At 43.1% G+C, this 16,915-nt stretch overlaps 1 protein-coding gene across 8 annotated transcripts in view; it reads left to right on the top strand.

Annotated features, from left to right (window-relative positions):
- The first annotated feature begins 416 nt into the window (after positions 1–416).
- LOC118367237 (phosphatase and actin regulator 4B) overlaps positions 417–16,915 on the top strand; it is a 56,878-nt gene continuing 40,379 nt past the window's right edge. For 4 of the 8 annotated variants that reach the window (XM_052493977.1, XM_052493978.1, XM_052493975.1 and 1 more), the window contains exons 1-2: positions 418–575; positions 804–927. In XM_052493977.1, coding sequence (XP_052349937.1) covers positions 833–927 — 95 coding nt within the window. In that variant the 5' untranslated portion in view covers positions 418–575; positions 804–832. Of the gene's footprint in view, positions 585–803; positions 928–16,915 lie in introns of all 8 variants that reach the window. The other 4 variants (XR_008090250.1, XM_052493984.1, XM_052493983.1 and 1 more) reach the window with 2 other exon arrangements.

The following is a 16,915-nucleotide window of genomic DNA, read 5'->3' as shown; positions in this document are numbered from 1 at the left end:
CAATCTTGACTCATCAAAAGCTCTTAAAACACATTTATCTTTAGAGTTGTCCATGCTCCATGTGTGCTCAAGTTGCGCTTGAAAGCTTATGAGACCAGTTACCAGCATATTATTATGGTCTTTAGTGATGATACAAATATGAAAATATTGAATTAAACATCGCTCACATTGAAACAAAGAATACTGTATTTTAACAGTCAGCTGTAATGCGTTATTTCATTTAGGAACATCAATGATTTTAGATTACGAAAACAGTTAAAACAGTGCGCTTGGACCATTTTCCTTACAATGCTTGCTGGGTATTGAAGTCTTTTTAATCCAAGGCAGATTCGATTTGCGACTACCGCACATAGTATGCCATTGGGATTCTCATGGCTGCGGTTTTACACAAGAACTACTACTACCGAAATGCCCTCCAGGTTGTTTCCGGTCATTCCGGTAAAAAAAAAAGTTTCGATGGGGGCCTTGGAAAAAGTGTTTGGCGAGGAAATGGCTTAGCTATATTCTAGCTATATTAAATCGACTATAACCATTTTCCAAACAAGAGGAGGGCAATTCATGAGTCAGGAGAGAAGGTATGTGAGGTATGAAGTAACATGGTGTATAAACAGAGATGGAATAATTCCCCGCAAAACACAATGAACGTGTTTTTAACTTGGCAATCACTGAGACAATTCCATTGCCATTGAAAATATAGATTTGTAAGAACTTTTTCACGAATGAAATTGTTTATTAGTATTTATTTTGTTTTTACCGGTTAAATCAGTGATTGTTTATTTTCCACCTTGGTTTGATCTCCACAGATTGCTCTGTTGGCGTTCAAGCACAATGGATGCGCGTGATGATGCTCTCTAGATGTTATCAGAGGGATGGAGCGGTGATGTTACACTGGGTAGCAATTAGCAAGTCTCTTTCTCCTACAAAGAGGTGAGCGACAGGCTGCTGTTTGTGATTTTTAGATATGTGGTGACTTTTTCATCCCTGTGGGTTGATTACAACTGCTTTGTCTATTCAATTCGTTTTTTTGTTGCAAGAATGATAGGCTACAGTTGACGAAATAGCTAGTTGCTAAGTAGGTTAACCAGAACTGGCTACTTAATTAGTTTGAAAAAAAAAACGCTATAGCTATATCTATACGGTTGGTTTCCTGAAGGTCCATCATTTGCCCACTGTTCAGCCATTAGCAACAGTTAGAAATGTTTCTGCGGCTTCCTTTGATATGCACAATAGGCTAAACTGAGTATATGAATAGGCTATGCCAACATGCGCAGTCAATCAGGAAAGCAAAGGCTAGCTTTTTCAAACAGAAATGTGCATCCTGTAGCTCTAACTCCCAAAAGATTTGGGACACTGTAAAGTCCATGGAGAATAAGAGCATCTCTTATTCCTGCTTATTCCTGCAGCCAAAGGAAGTTTAACTACTGGGTATATCAGATATCAGTATATCAGATTATTCTGCCCTGCTGGCTTCAGTACCAGTCAGTAGAGCACAGCCACCCTCAAGAAGATGGACACATACTTTGGCACATACTTACTAAATAATCCAACATTTGTAACATTTCTGAACACTCAGACATATTTTTTAGCACCAATAACAACTCTGCCCCCCCCTAATTTTATGGGAAGCTCTCCTTCCATATCTGAGGGGACAAATCATATCCTTTAGTTCAGGTGCCCGTAAGATGTATAAGGCTCTCAAGTATATTAGTTGGAGAATGAAATTAGTGATCTGGAAAATGAACACAGTGTAACATTTGACAACTCAACTCTACAAAAATTAGACTCAAAGCGATTGGAATATAACACCCCGATGACCCATAAAGTGGAAAATGCTCTTAGGAAAACAAAACTACTACGAACATGGAGATAAAGCAGGGAAGTTGCTTGCTTGGCAGATACGACAAAGAGGATGCTAGTAGAGTTATTAGCTCTATAAAGCTACCCAATAACACAGTTGTTCACAGTCCTGAGGAAATGAATCTAGTCTTCAGGGAGTTTTATGAAACATTGTACAAGTCTGAAGGGGATGTCCCTGCCACAATGCATACGTTTTTGAACAATCTCAGTGTAAAAACTTTAACTGATGAGGATAGAGAGCACTTGGAGAAAGAGATTACATCAGAGGAAATTAGGGAATCCATGTTCAACAATGCTGGGGGAAAATCACCAGGGTTAGACAGAATTGAATAGGGAATCCATCGATCCTTTTTACCCAAACTAATTGAGCCTCTTTGCAGTATGTTTAATTTTGCCATAGAGACAGAAAATCTCCCAGACACACTTGAACAGGCACTGATCACAGTTTTGTTAAAACCTGGGAAAGATCCTCTGCTTTGTGGGTCGTATAGACCAATATCTCTAAACACTTCATATAAGATTTTTGCGAAACTCATAGCTCTTATACTGGATAAGGTTCTTCCGGACTTGGTTGATATGGACCAAACAGGCTTTGTAAGAAACCGCTCATCTCCTGATAATATCAGATTAATATTTTGCATTATGTAGAGAATGACCAAGAATCTGTAGTGGCGGCTTCATTAAATGCGGAAAAAGCTTTTGACCGCTTAGAATGGAACTACCTGTTTGAAGATTTACAGAGGATGAATGAAGTATGTTGGTCTGATTAGATTACTGTACAAATGTCCGGTAGCTCAGATCCTGACGAATGGAAACATTTCCTCACAGTTCTCTCTCTCACGTGACACAAGACAGGGTTTTCCCGCTAGTCCTCTCCTTTTTTCTTTGGCTATAGAGCCACTGGCAGAAGCTTTTAGATCTCATCCATCCATCCATGGTGTTCGTATAGGTGGGTGTGAACATCTGGTCTTGCTATATGTCGATGAAATTTTGCATTACCTCACTGAACCAGAAATTTCACTCCGAGCATTAGTTGACATCCTGAAAGAATATGGTACCTTTTCAGGATATAATATAAACCTATCAAAGAGTATACTAATGCCTTTTAACAGGGCAGCTATGCAGATCCCAATCTTAGACCAGCCGTTTTCTTGGAAACCACAGAAAATGACATATCTTGGATTGCAAATTCCTTCTGAAACTATTAAGACATATCAACTGAACTATACTCCACTTCTCAAAAAGGTTGGGGAAGAATTGGATAGATGGCAGGATTTACAAATTTCTCTTATTGGGCGGGTCACTTGTAAATAATAATAAATAAGATAAATATATTACCAAAATTCTTGTACCCTTTTCAAACCTTGCCCTTTCCTATTCCCAAAGTTTTTTCCCCAAACAACTTAATAGGAAGGTTTCTTCACTTCTGTGGAAAGGGACCCCCCCCCCAGAGTGAAACTCACAACTTTATGCAAACCAAACTCAGAAGGAGGACTTACTCTACCTGACTTCCAGTTGTATTACTGGGCATCTCAGTTAAAGGCTGTGTGGGTATGGCAAGATACAACAACAACAAGTTCAACCTCTTGGAGACAGATAGAGGAAGAGTGTCAGACCTCTGCTCCATTGGCATCTATACCTCATATTAGCCCACCTAAAGCTTTGCTAGGTCTCATAAACAATCCTTTCATTAAAAACAATTTAAATAAATAGGTTGAAGTCTGTAAACAAACAGAAGGGCTTAGATCTATATATGAACTAACACCTTTCTATAATAACATAATAACCTCATTTTACCCAAAGCCCTGAGAAATGGTATTACATTTTCTTGTTTCAACAAAGGAATTAAATCATTTGGTAATCTCTATAGAGAAGGTGAACTACTTTCCTTTCAACAACTGGCATCTCATTTTCAGTTACCTAAACTAATTTACCTACAGGTTAGGCATTACATTGTAACTAATTTTCATGAATATGAATATTTTCTCGTCAGATTATTTGACCGCTGCACTATGCTAATTAGTGTAGTTGATGACAATTCTCCCGGATCCGGGATGGGTAGTTCCAAGAGGTCAGTGAAACTAATACCGGTAGAGGGGAAGGGGGGGTGGTGCTCCTGTGTTGGTCAGGGAAGGATTTTGCACGATGTGCCCCCATGTAGCATGGTGTTTTGTGTAGGTGGAAGGAATAACGGGGCATTATCTGTGTCATATTTTGATGATTGTTAAATTGTAAAAAAATAAATGCCAATCAATATATTGTACAATAAATATATTTAAAATAAAATAAATCCTGGTGAGGGCAACGAGCACGCAGATGACAGTTTGTGCAGAAATGATTTGATTGTGCAAACCCACAGTTTCATCAGCTGTCTGGGTGGCTGGTCTTAGACGACCCTGCAGGTGAAGAAGCCTTATGTGGAGGTCCTGGGCTGGTATGGTTACACGTGGTCTGCGGTTGTGAGGCTGTTTGGACCTACTGCCAAATTCTCTATAACGACGTTGCATGCGGTATATAGTTGACAAATTGACAAAATTATTTTGCAACAGCTCTGGTGTACATTCCTGCAGTCAGCATGTCAATTGCACGCTCCCTCAACGTTAGACATCTGTGGAATTATGTTGTGTAGCACAACACAACTGCATATTTTAGTGGCTTTTTATTGTCCCCAGCACAAGGTGCACCTGTGGAATGATCATGCTGTTTAATCAGCCTCTTGATATACCACACCTTTCAGATGGTAATGGAGAAATGCTGACTAACAGGAATGTAATCAAATTTGTATACAACGTTTGAGAGAAATAAGCTTTTTGTGCATATGGACAATTTCTGGGATCTTTTATTTCTGCTCATGAAACATTGGACCAACACTTTACATGTTCAGTATATTTCCCTCTTCAGTGCACATGATTTAATCGCTTTTAATTTTTTATTTTTTTTGCCGCACCCTTCTCTCCCCAATTGATAGTTAGTCTTGTCCCATCGCTTCAGCTCCTGTACGGACTCGGGAGAGTGATTGCGCCCTATTTTTATATTTTCTACATGAACTAGTGGGGCTTGTTCCCGTGTGTCTGTGCTGTCTGTGTTAGCCACCTCCAATACCTGCCCCATAAAACTGTATCTCATTATCTGATGCTGACTATTTGGGCCTGAGAGGTCTTGAAGTTAATTTGCCTGTCAGTGAAAAAGCTGTCTCAGTGCTCTTGCAGTGCTCGCCACATCCTATTGGAATGCACTGCAATGGGTAATGGGCCATTATAAGCAGAGCAGGATGCTTAACCCATCAGCTGGGCATGATTCAGTTATACCAAAGAGGAGACAGGTCTCTGACAAGCCACTTCAATAGCTCTCAGCCAGGGCTTCTGTTAGGAAAATGTTGCGCCAGACAACGTCACCGGACATTTTGAGAAATGTACCTGACACATTGTGTGCATTGTGTGCATAACCCAATTAGGGCGTCCACACACGGTTCTCAGAATGACATAAATCACATTTAGATTATGGTAATGCATTTTAACAGAAGATGCAACTCGTAATGAAGCAGCCAATAAAACGTCCTTTTCAAAAATTGGCCACAATGCAATTTGCGGGAAAACCCCATTTTAAACAGTACACCTGATAGCAGAGATGAAAATCTCTGTCAGAAACGTTGAAAGAGGGTGAATCTAAAGATACAACAACTCAGATGGCTTGCTAATATGAATGGGACTGTGGCTTTTGGCTTCTGGACCACAAAATAAAGTTGATACGAAAACCAATAGAACAGGAGAGAAATGGCATAGTCCATTGGGGAAGTAAATGGAAATACATTTGCCAAAATAAAATTATTTACTATACAGAAATAAATAAAATCATTCAAAATACTTCATCAGAAAGCATGACTTAGCCTGCGGAGTCGAGCATCATTAGCTTCTTGAAAAAAATAGCTGTGGAGGTACAAGTTCGTAGTCCTGTGCCTATTTGGGCATCATGAGTGGCAATAGGCATAGCTGATTATTGAATTGCGGCTGTCAGTGAAAAGCATCTAAAATACTTGTGAAGATAATGTGTCTTTATTATCATTTAAAAGTTGAGACAAGAAGTGGAGGGGTGTGTGGCGACGATATAGGTGTCTCTCTCCAGAATGGTTTAGCTGTATCCTGCCAATTCTTCACATTCATTGTTTTATTGATTCTCTATTTTTACATATGTCACCATTAGTAAATGTTCCATTAATCCCTGTCATTTGGTTGTCACTCTAGCTAAGGAAGAAGCTAAATGTACGAGTGATTGGGGAGGTTGTACAGTGCATTCAGGAAGAATTCAGGCCCTTAAGTTATAGCCTTATTTTAAAACAGCTTAAATAATTGTTTTTCCTCGTCAATCTACACACAATACCCCATAATGACAAAGTGAAAACAGATTTTTAGAATAAATAACAGAAGTACCTGTTCAGACCCTTTGCTATGAGACTCAAAATTGAGCTCAGGTGCATCCTGTTTCCATTAATCATCATTGAGATGCTTCTACAACTTGGAGTCCACCTGTGGTAAATTTAATTGATTGGACATGATTTGGAAAGGCACACACCTGTCTATACAAGGTCCCACAGTTGACTGTGTATGTCAGAGCAAAAACCAAGCCACGAGGTAGAAGGAATTGTCCGTAGAGCTCCGAGACAGGATTATGGCGAGGCACAGATCTGGGGAAGGGTACCAAAAAAATGTCTGAAGATCCCCAAGAACACAGTGGCCTCCATCATTCTTAAATGGAAGAAGTTTGGAACCACCAAGACTGTTCCTAGAGATGGCCGCCCGGCCAAACTGAGCAATTGGGGGAGAAGGGCCTTGGTCAGGTAGATGACCAAGAACCAGATGGTCACTCTGACAGATCTCCAGAGTTCCTCTGTGTAGATGGATGTCCTTCTGGAAAATTATCCCGTCTCTGCAACACTCTTCCAGGCGGAAGCCACTCCTCAGTAAAAGGCACATGACGGCTCGCTTGGAGTTTGCCAAAAGGCAACTAAAGGACTGTCAGACCATGAGAAACAAGATCTTCTTGTCTGATGAAGCCAAGATTGAACTCAATGTTGAGAGTCTCGTCTGGAGGAAACCTGGCACCATCCCTACGGTGAAGCATGGTGGTGGCAGCATCATGCTTTGGTGATGTTTTTCAGTGGCAGGGACTGGGAGATTAGTCAGGATTGACTGAAAGATTAACAGAGCAAAGTACAGAGAGATCTTTGATGAAAATCTGCTTGAGAGTGCTCGGGACCTCAGACTGGGGTGACAGTTCACCTTCCAACAGGACAACGACCCTAAGTGCACAGCCAAGACAACGCAGGAGTGGCTTCCGGGCAAGTCTCTGAAAGTCCAGTAAAGAGCCCGGACTCGAACTCGATTGAACGTCTCTGGAGAGACCTGAAAATAGCCGTGCGGTGACTCTCCCCATCCAACCTGACCGAGCTTGAGAGGTTCTGCAGAGAAGAATGGAAAAACTCCCCAAATACAGGTGTGCCAAGCTTGTAGTGTAATACCCAAGAAGACTCTAGAAGACTCAAGGCTGTAATTGCTTCAACAAAGTACTGAGTAAATGGTCTGAACATTTATGTAAATGTTATCTTTTTTACATTTATTTTTAGTACGCTCATCTCTAGGAGACAGAACATGTCTCCTTCCTGAGCTGTATGACGGCTGCGTGGTCCCATGGTGTTTATACTTGCGTACTATTGTTTGTACAAATCAAATCAAATTTATTTGTCACATACACATGGTTAGCAGATGTTAATGCGAGTGTAGTGAAATGCTTGTGCTTCTAGTTCCGACAATGCAGAAACGTGGTACCTTTAGGCGTTTTGACATTTTTCTTAAGGATGAACCAGATTTTTGGAGGCCTACAATTTTTTTTCTGAGGATTTGGCTGAATTCTTTTGATTTTTCCCATGATGTCAAGCAAATAGGCACTGAGTTTGAAGGTAGGCCTTGAAATACATCCACATGTACACCTCCAATTGACTCAAATTATGTCAATTAGCCTATCAGAAGCTTCTAAAGCCATGACATGATTTTCTGGAATTTTCCAAGCTATTTAAAGGCACAGTCAATTTAGTGTATGTACAATCGCGGCCAAAAGTTTTCACTGACTCAAATATTAATTTCAACAAAGTTTGCTGCTTCAGTGTCTTTTTAGATATTTTTGTCAGATGTTACTTTGGAATACTGAAGTATATTTTCAAGCATTTCATAAGTGTCAAAGGCTTTTATTGACAATTACATGAAGTTGATGCAAAGAGTCTATTTGCAGTATTGACCCTTCTTTTTCAAGACCTCTGCAATCCGCCCTGGCATCATGTCAATTAACTTCTGGCCCACATCCTGACTGATGGCAGCCTGTTCTTGCGTAATCAATGCTTTGAGTTTGTCAGAATTTGTGGGGTTTTGTTTGTCCGCCCGCCTCTTGAGGATTGACCACAAGTTCTCAATGGGATTAAGGTCTGGGGAGTTTCCTGGCCATGGACCCAAAATATTGCTATTTTGTTCCCCGAGCCACTTAGTTATCACTTTTGCCTTATGGCAAGGTGCTCCATCATGCTGGAAAATGCATTGTTTGTCACCAAACTGTTCCTGGATGGTTGGGAGAAGTTGCTCTCTGAGGATGTGTTGGTACCATTCTTTATTCATGTCTGTGTTCTTAGACAAAATTGTGAGTGAGCCCACTCCCTTGGCTGAGAAGCAACTCCACACATGAATGGTCTCAGGATGCTTTACTGTTGGCATGACACAGGACTGATGGTAGCGCTCACCTTGTCTGATGGATGCTCCAACAATCGGAAAGGGATTCAGAGAAAATGACTTTACCCCAGTCCTTGCATATTAGTCTCTCCCTGCAAGAAGTGGTTTCTTTGCTGCCCTTCTTGAGGCCACCCTCAAAGTCTTTGCCTCACTGTGCATGCAGATGCACTAATTGCAATTCATCTGATCACCCACAGCTGAATCAACTTCACCTCATTCTGCCCTTAAGCCTTCTTCAAAACAATTGTATATGCAAAATGGTTCCATCATACAAACTGAGATGACGCAGCAGACTTTGTGAAAATGATATATTTGTTCCAGTCATTCAAACTTTCAGCATGACAGAGTGATCTCCACGTCCTCGTAACACTTGTGTTTAACGACACCATGTCAGCTGGTCCTTTTGTGGCAGGGCTGAAATGCAGTGGAAATGTTTTTTGGGGGGATTCAGTTCATTTGCATGGCAAAGAGGGACTTGGAATTAATTGCAATTCATCTGATCACTCTTCACCTCATTCTGGAGTATATGCAAATGTCCATCATACAAACTGAGGCAGCAGACTTTGTGAAAATGTATATTTGTGTCATTCAACTTTTGGCCACGACTGTACACTTCTGACCCACTGGAATTGTGATACAGTGAATTATAAGTGAAATAATCTGTCTGTAAACAATTCTTGAAGACTTAGTTGTTAGCTATCTGTCTAGTTTTGCATGAGAACGCAACTCAAGGGCAAAATAGTGAAAAAACATCACAGCGGGCTCAAGCTCAAGAATAACCATACACGGTGGTTTTGTTTCTACGTTCATCAGCCAACAAAGCCTCTGTTCCTAGGGAAGACCAGCAGTCTACGGTACAACAAGCAGAGCCAAGAGTTCGACAGAGTGAGATGGAGGAGCCTCTTCAGCACATTGGGACCAAGTCTCAATCTACAAGATCAAGGTCATCAAAACAGTCAAGCAGATCCTCAACGGTGAGTTCTGCAGCAATCAAAGCACGTGCCAAGGTAGACGCAGCGCATGCACAAGCCTCCTATGCTGAGAAGGAAGCTTCTGTGATGAAACAAAAGGCAGAAATAGAGGCCAGCTTTTTTAAGCAAAAAGCTGACCTCGAGGCAAGTTTATATGTTCTCCAATTTGAGAGAACAGCTGCTGCTGCATTGGCTGAAGCTGCAGCCTTTGAAGAAGCTGTAGAATCAGAACGCAGAGAGCTTCGCAAAGAACAGGGACACAGCCCTTAAGTCCAGTCCAACGTACATGTGAGTATGTGCAACAACATGCTAGGCCCTACTTTGCTGGACTTCCATTTGAAGTGGAGAAACGAGCTTCGTGTTGACCCAGCTACATTCCATAATCCAGAAAGTAGCAAACAGAATATGAGCAGAGACTCTCCATTCAAAAGAAATGAACAGCAGCATGGTGGAAATGGAAAGCAAGCCCACTTCCAGTGACACACACAAAGCTTCCCTGAGTCACAAGTGGCACCAGACTTCATCAAGTATCTCCTACGCCGTGAGACTCCTGAAGTTTGATGATCGCCCTGAAAATGATTGGGCATGGAAAGCATCCTTTCTCAATATGACCAGTGACTTGAATTTATCAGCCAGGGAAGAGTTAGATCTAATTACCAAGTGGCTAGGGGCAGAGTCATCTGAGCAAGCAAACAGAATTAGATCTGTCCATATTTTCAACGCAACAGCAGGGCTTAACATGGTCTGGCAATGACTAGAAGAGTGCTATGGTACACCCGAAGTGATCGAGGATACACTGTGGAAGAAAATTGGTGAAACTGGCTAACAAAGACAATCACAAACAAAGAGAACTAGGTTACATTCTTCTCGAACTGGAGTGTGCTAAAGTAGAAGGGTACCTTCCAGGCCTCGCTTATCTGGACACATCTCGGGGGGTAAACTCTATTGTAGAGAAACTTCCATTCAGTTTACAAGAAAAATGGATTGCACAAGGATCCAAATACAAGGAGGACTACCGGGTAGCATTCCCACCATTCTCGTTCTTCGAGATTCATCAGGAACCTAGGTGAAAATTAGAAATGACCCCAGTTTCACCCTCTACACCTCAACTAACCAGGTGTCTATGAAAAGTGAGAAACCTGCCAGGTTTCTTACCTGTGACTGTATACAAAACAGATGTCATCTGAGACCTCAGATCACCAAACCCAGTAAGACAAAAGTTGAAAACCCTGACCATCACTGCCCAATACATGACAAGCCTCATACTCTTAAAAAGTGTCGTGGGTTTAAATACAAAACTCTAGATGAGCGCAAATTGTATCTCAAAGAGAATGGCATTTGTTTACGATGTTGTGGGTCAACTCAGCACAGAGCTAAAGACTGTAAGGTGTCAATCAAGTGCTCTGAGTGCGACAGTGACAGACGTCTTGCTGCTCTGCATCCAGGCCCAGCCCCTTCAAATACAGACACCGCTACAGCAGAGACCGAGCATGGCAGGGAGCAAGGTGACGATGCTCTTAGTCAAAGCTTATACGGCTGGGAAAATAGAAAGCTGTCAAAATGTATGTAGTGCTTGATGAACAGAGTAGCAAATCTCTGGCCAAGACAAGAGTTTTTTAATCTCTTCAACATCAATGACAACTCTACTCCATACACCATGAAGACGTGTTCTGGGGTAACAGAGACTTCTGGCAGGAGAGCCGTCAACTTCATGGTGGAGTCTATAGATGGACACATGCAGCTCACTCTCCCTACTCTGATAGAGTGTGATATGATGCCAGATGATATGATGGAGAGTCCCTCCCCCAACATTGCGTATCATCATCCCCATCTGCAACCAGTTATGGACAAAATTCCAGCTGCAGACCCAGACACTCCATCCTCCTGCTCTTAGGACGAGACATCTTAAGGGTACACAAGGTACGAGAGCAAATCAATGGGCCCCACGACACTCCTTATGCACAGCGAATCGACCTCGGGTGGGTCATCGTGGGTGAGGTCTGTCTGGGAACGGCTCACCGACCAGCCAATGTTAACGTGTTCAGGACAAACATACTTCAAAATTATCGCACATCCCATCTGAGCCCTTGCCCTGACATCATCCAGGTAAAAGAGAACTACAACAGCGTAGCTCAGAAACACATCTCTCCCTCTTACAGTGCACTCGAGAGATCCAAGCATAACTGTGAACACAGACAGCCTGGGATGTTCCGTGTTCGACAAAACACAAGACGAGGATAAACCAGCACCATCAGTGGAGGACAAAGCCTTCTTGGACATTATGGACAAACAGGTTTTCCAGGATGATGGAAACAACTGGGTGGCTCCACTACCTTTTCGCCCCATTAAACGTCGCCTTCCTAAATAACGGAGCAGGCCCTGAACCGTCTCACATCACTTCGCAGGACTTTAGACAAAAAGCCTGACCTGAAGCGTCATTTTATTGACTTCATGCAAAAGATGCTGGATAACGACCAAGCCGAACCTTCACAGCCACTAGAGGGAGACAAAGAATGTTGTTATCTGCCCAAATTTGGTGTTTACCATCCACAAAGGCCTGAACAAATAAGAGTAGTATTTGACTCCAGTGCTAAGTGTCAAGGCGTGTCACTTAATGATGTTCTGCTCAGTGGTCCAGACTTAAACAACACACTCTTGGGTGTCCTAATGTGTTTCCGCAAGGATTGCATTGCACTAACGGCAGATGTGCAACAAATGTATTCCTGTTTTGGTTTACGTGAGGATCACAGAGATTACTTAAGGTTTCTCTGGTATGAAGACAACAACCCAGATAGAAACATAACTGAGTACAGGATGAAAGTCCATGTATTTGGGAACAGCCCTTCACCAGCCGAAGCCATCTACTGCATGAGACGAGCAGCGCTACAGGGTGAGAAGGAACACGGGTCAGAACACAAGCAATATGTAGTTGAGGAACTTCTACGTCGATGATGGGCTGACATCAGTAGCTTCGGAAAAGCTGACCATGACTCCATTTTGTTGATCCCTGCCTACAGACAGAAACTAAAACAAGAGGCTCCCACGCTGAGGTCTGTCCAACGCTGGTCCGACCAAGCTGACTCCACACTCCAAGACTGCTTCCATCACGTGGACTGAGATATGTTTCGTATTGCGTCAGATAACAACATTGAGGAATACGCTGACTCGGTGTGTGAGTTCATTAGAACGTGCGTTGAAGATGTCGTTCCCATAGCAACGATTAAAACATTCCCTAACCAGAAACCGTGGATTGATGGCAGCATTCGCGTGAAACTGAAAGCGCAAACCACTGCTTTTAATCAGGGCAAGGGGACTGGTAAACATGACCGAATACAAACAGTGCAGCTATTCCCTCCGCAAGGCTATCAAACAAGCTAAGCGTCAGTATAGAGACAAAGTAGAATCTCAATTCAACGGCTCAGACACAAGAGGTATGTGGCAGGGTCTACAGTCAATCACGGACTACAAGAAGAAAACCAGCCCAGTCACGGACCAGGATGTCTTGCTCCCAGACAGACTAAATAACTTTTTTGCCCGCTTTGAGGACAATACAGTGCCACTGACACGGCCTGCAACGAAAACATGCGGACTCTCCTTCACTGCAGCCGAGGTGAGTAAGACATTTAAACGTGTTAACCCTCGCAAGGCCCAGACGGCATCCCCAGCCGCGCCCTCAGAGCATGCGCAGACCAGCTGGCCGGTGTGTTTACGGACATATTCAATCAATCCCTATACCAGTCTGCTGTCCCCACATGCTTCAAGAGGGCCACCATTGTTCCTGTTCCCAAGAAAGCTAAGGTAACTGAGCTAAACGACTACCGCCCCGTAGCACTCACTTCCGTCATCATGAAGTGCTTTGAGAGACTAGTCAAGGACCATATCACCTCCACCCTACCTGACACCCTAGACCAGAGGTGGGCAAACTTTTTGACTCGCGGGCCACAATGGGTTCTAAAATTTGACAGAGGGGCCGGGCCAGGAGCATTTGGAGGGAGTGTTTGGGCCGGATATACTAAAGCATTAAATGTAGTGTGTGCAAACCTCATAGCACAGTAAGAACACTACAACCCAATTTATTAACTGTCTTTCAAATGTGAAAAATAGCCCTTATCAGTTAATAAATTTGTCTCAAGGAATATGCAAGATATGGCGATATGAGAGTGGTAAAGTAGGTCCTGGTGATCCGCATTAGTTTCTTCCAGGAACGTAATGAACTGATGATGATTAAGTCCCCTTGCTCGTATGAAGTTAACAAGTTTTACAACTGGATCCACGACGTGATTAAGCTGCAATACAGACTTACACAGAGACTCCTGATGAATGATGCAGTGAAGTAAAATAACATCCTGGTCAGGGTTTTCTTCTTTCACTTTATCCTGGATTCTTTTCAGCAGCCCGATGTTTTTTCCAGTTAAATTTGGCGATCCGTGGTCCGTGGTGACATTGGCAAGTTTACTCCAAGGTAGCTTCATTCTCTCGATGACAGCAGACATCTGTTCATATAAGTCCTCTCCTCGCGTTTTCCCTTTCAGTGATTCCATGCTCACAAGCTCCTCCGTTATCTCAAAACTGTCGTTAATCCCTCGGATAAAAATTAGGAGCCTAGCAGTGTCTTTTATGTATTTACTTTCATCCAGTGCTAGTGAATATAACTTAAAGGCCTTTTTGTTTAACTCGCTGACTATATCTTCGTCAATCAGTTCCACGCGGCGAGTCACTGTCCTGCGTGCTAAACTGATTTTTTCAAACTTGGCTTTGCTCTCCGGACACAAGAGACCTGCTGTCTCTACCATGCACTCTTTCAAAAACTCGCCTTCGGAGAAAGGCTTGCTAGCCTTTGCTAATTTGAATGCCAGCAAATAACTTGCCTTGGTACTTGACTCTTGAATTGCAGTTTGTCGGTGAAAAAAGTTCTGTTGACTCTGTAAATTAGCTGCCAACCTCTGAGCAGTAGCCGCCCGTTCTTGTGTTGACTGCTTGCTAGCATAGTTTGCATGCTTCGTGGCAAAGTGACGGCTGATATTGTACTCTTTGAAAACCGCAACAGCTTCTTGGCATATCAGACATACAGCTGTTGATCGGACTTCAGTGAAGAAGTATTTTGTTGTCCATCCACTCCTTATTAAACACTCGGCATTCGCTGTCCACTTTCCTTCTCTTTGGTCCGCTCATTTTCACAGAAGGGCTTAATGGTGACGTGAAACGAAGTGAAAATTAAAGTGAAATAAAGAGAAATACGCGCCACTCCAACAACGGTCAATGTGTTTTGAGTGCACTATTGGGGAAACGTGGGCATTGCAGGGAAAGGGGGAAAAAATGAGGTTTTTACTATAATTTGGACAAGTTCGGCGGCCCGGATTAAAAAGCCTAACGGGCCGTATGTGACCCGCGGGCCGTAGTTTGCCCATGTCTGCCCTAGACCCACTCCAATTTGCTTACCGCCCAAATAGGTCCACAGACGATGCAATCTCAACCACACTGCACACTGCCCTAACCCATCTGGACAAGAGGAATACCTATGTGAGAATGCTGTTCATCGACTACAGCTCGGCATTCAACACCATAGTACCCTCCAAGCTCATCATCAAGCTCGAGACCCTGGGTCTCGACCCCGCCCTGTGCAACTGGGTACTGGACTTCCTGACGGGCCACCCCCAGGTGGTGAGGGTAGGCAACAACATCTCCACCCCGCTGATCCTCGACACTGGGGCCCCACAAGGGTGCGTTCTGAGCCATCTCCTGTACTCCCTGTTCACCCACGACTGCGTGGCCACGCACGCCTCCAACTCAATCATCAAGTTTGTTGACGACACAACAGTGGTAGGCTTGATTACCAACAACGACGAGACGGCCTACAGGGAGGAGGGGAGGGCCCTCGGAGTGTGGTGTCAGGAAAATAACCTCACACTCAACGTCAACAAAACTAAGGAGCTGATTGTGGATTTCAGGAAACAGCAGAGGGAACACCCCTCTATCCACATCGATGGAACAGTAGTGGAGAGGGTAGTAAGTTTTAAGTTCCTCGGCATACACATCACAGACAAACTGAATTGGTCCACTCACACAGACAGCATCGTGAAGAAGGAGCAGCAGCGCCTCTTCAACCTCAGGAGGCTGAAGAAATTCGGCTTGTCACCAAAATAACTCACAAACTTCTACAGATGCACAATCGAGAGCATCCTGGCGGGCTGTATCACCGCCTGGTATGGCAACTGCTCTGCCCACAACCGTAAGGCTCTCCAGAGGGTAGTGAGGTCTGCACAACGCATCACCAGGGACAAACTACCTGCCCTCCAGGACACCTACACCACCCGATGTTACAGGAAGGCCATAAAGATCATCAAGGACAACAACCACCCGAGCCACTGCCTGTTCACCCCGCTATCATCCAGAAGGCGAGGTCAGTACAGGTGCATCAAAGCTGGGACCGAGAGACTGAAAAACAGCTTCTATCTCAAGGCCATCAGACTGTTAAACAGCCACCACTAACACGGAGTGGCTGCTGCCAACACACTGACACGGACTCATCTCCAGCCACTTTAATAATGGGAATTGATGGGAAATTATGTAAAATATATCACTAGCCACTTTAAACAATGCTACCTAATATAATGTTACATACCCTACATTATTCATCTCATATGCATACGTATATACTGTACTCTATATCATCTACTGCATCCTTACGTAATACATGTATCACTAGCCACTTTAACTATGCCACTTTGTTTACATACTCATTACATTTACATTTACATTTAAGTCATTTAGCAGATCTCATCTCATATGTATATACTGTACTCGATACCATCTAATGTATCTTGCCTATGCTGCTCTGTACCATCACTCATTCATATATCTTTATGTACATATTCTTTATCCCCTTACACTGTGTATAAGACAGTAGTTTTGGAATTCTTAGTTAGATTACTTGTTGGTTATTACTGCATTGTCGGAACTAGAAGCACAAGCATTTCGCTATACTCACATTAACATCTGCTAACCATGTGTATGTGACATAACATTTGATTTGATTTGAAGAAGCTATCATCATTCTAAGAAAAACACAAGCAATGTTGGTGGAGTCCAACATGAAACTATACAAGATTGCAAGATAGCAAAACAGTTATGGAAGTCTTCCCTATGGAGGACCGGGCAAAAGACTTAAAAGATCTGGACCTAGGAGTTGATCCTCTCCCCTTTCAACGGAGTCTGGGACTTTCCTAGAATCTGGAAACAGACAGCTTCTCATTCCAGGTGTCCCACAATGAGAAGCCTTTTACGCTGAGAGGCATCCTGTCCACAGTGAATAGTCGT

The sequence above is a fragment of the Oncorhynchus keta genome, chromosome 34 (assembly GCF_023373465.1).
Source record: "Oncorhynchus keta strain PuntledgeMale-10-30-2019 chromosome 34, Oket_V2, whole genome shotgun sequence".
In the NCBI taxonomy this organism is placed as follows: Eukaryota; Metazoa; Chordata; class Actinopteri; order Salmoniformes; family Salmonidae; genus Oncorhynchus; species Oncorhynchus keta.
Note: the sequence above shows the minus strand (reverse complement) of the source record. Positions and strands in the feature narration are given on the sequence as shown.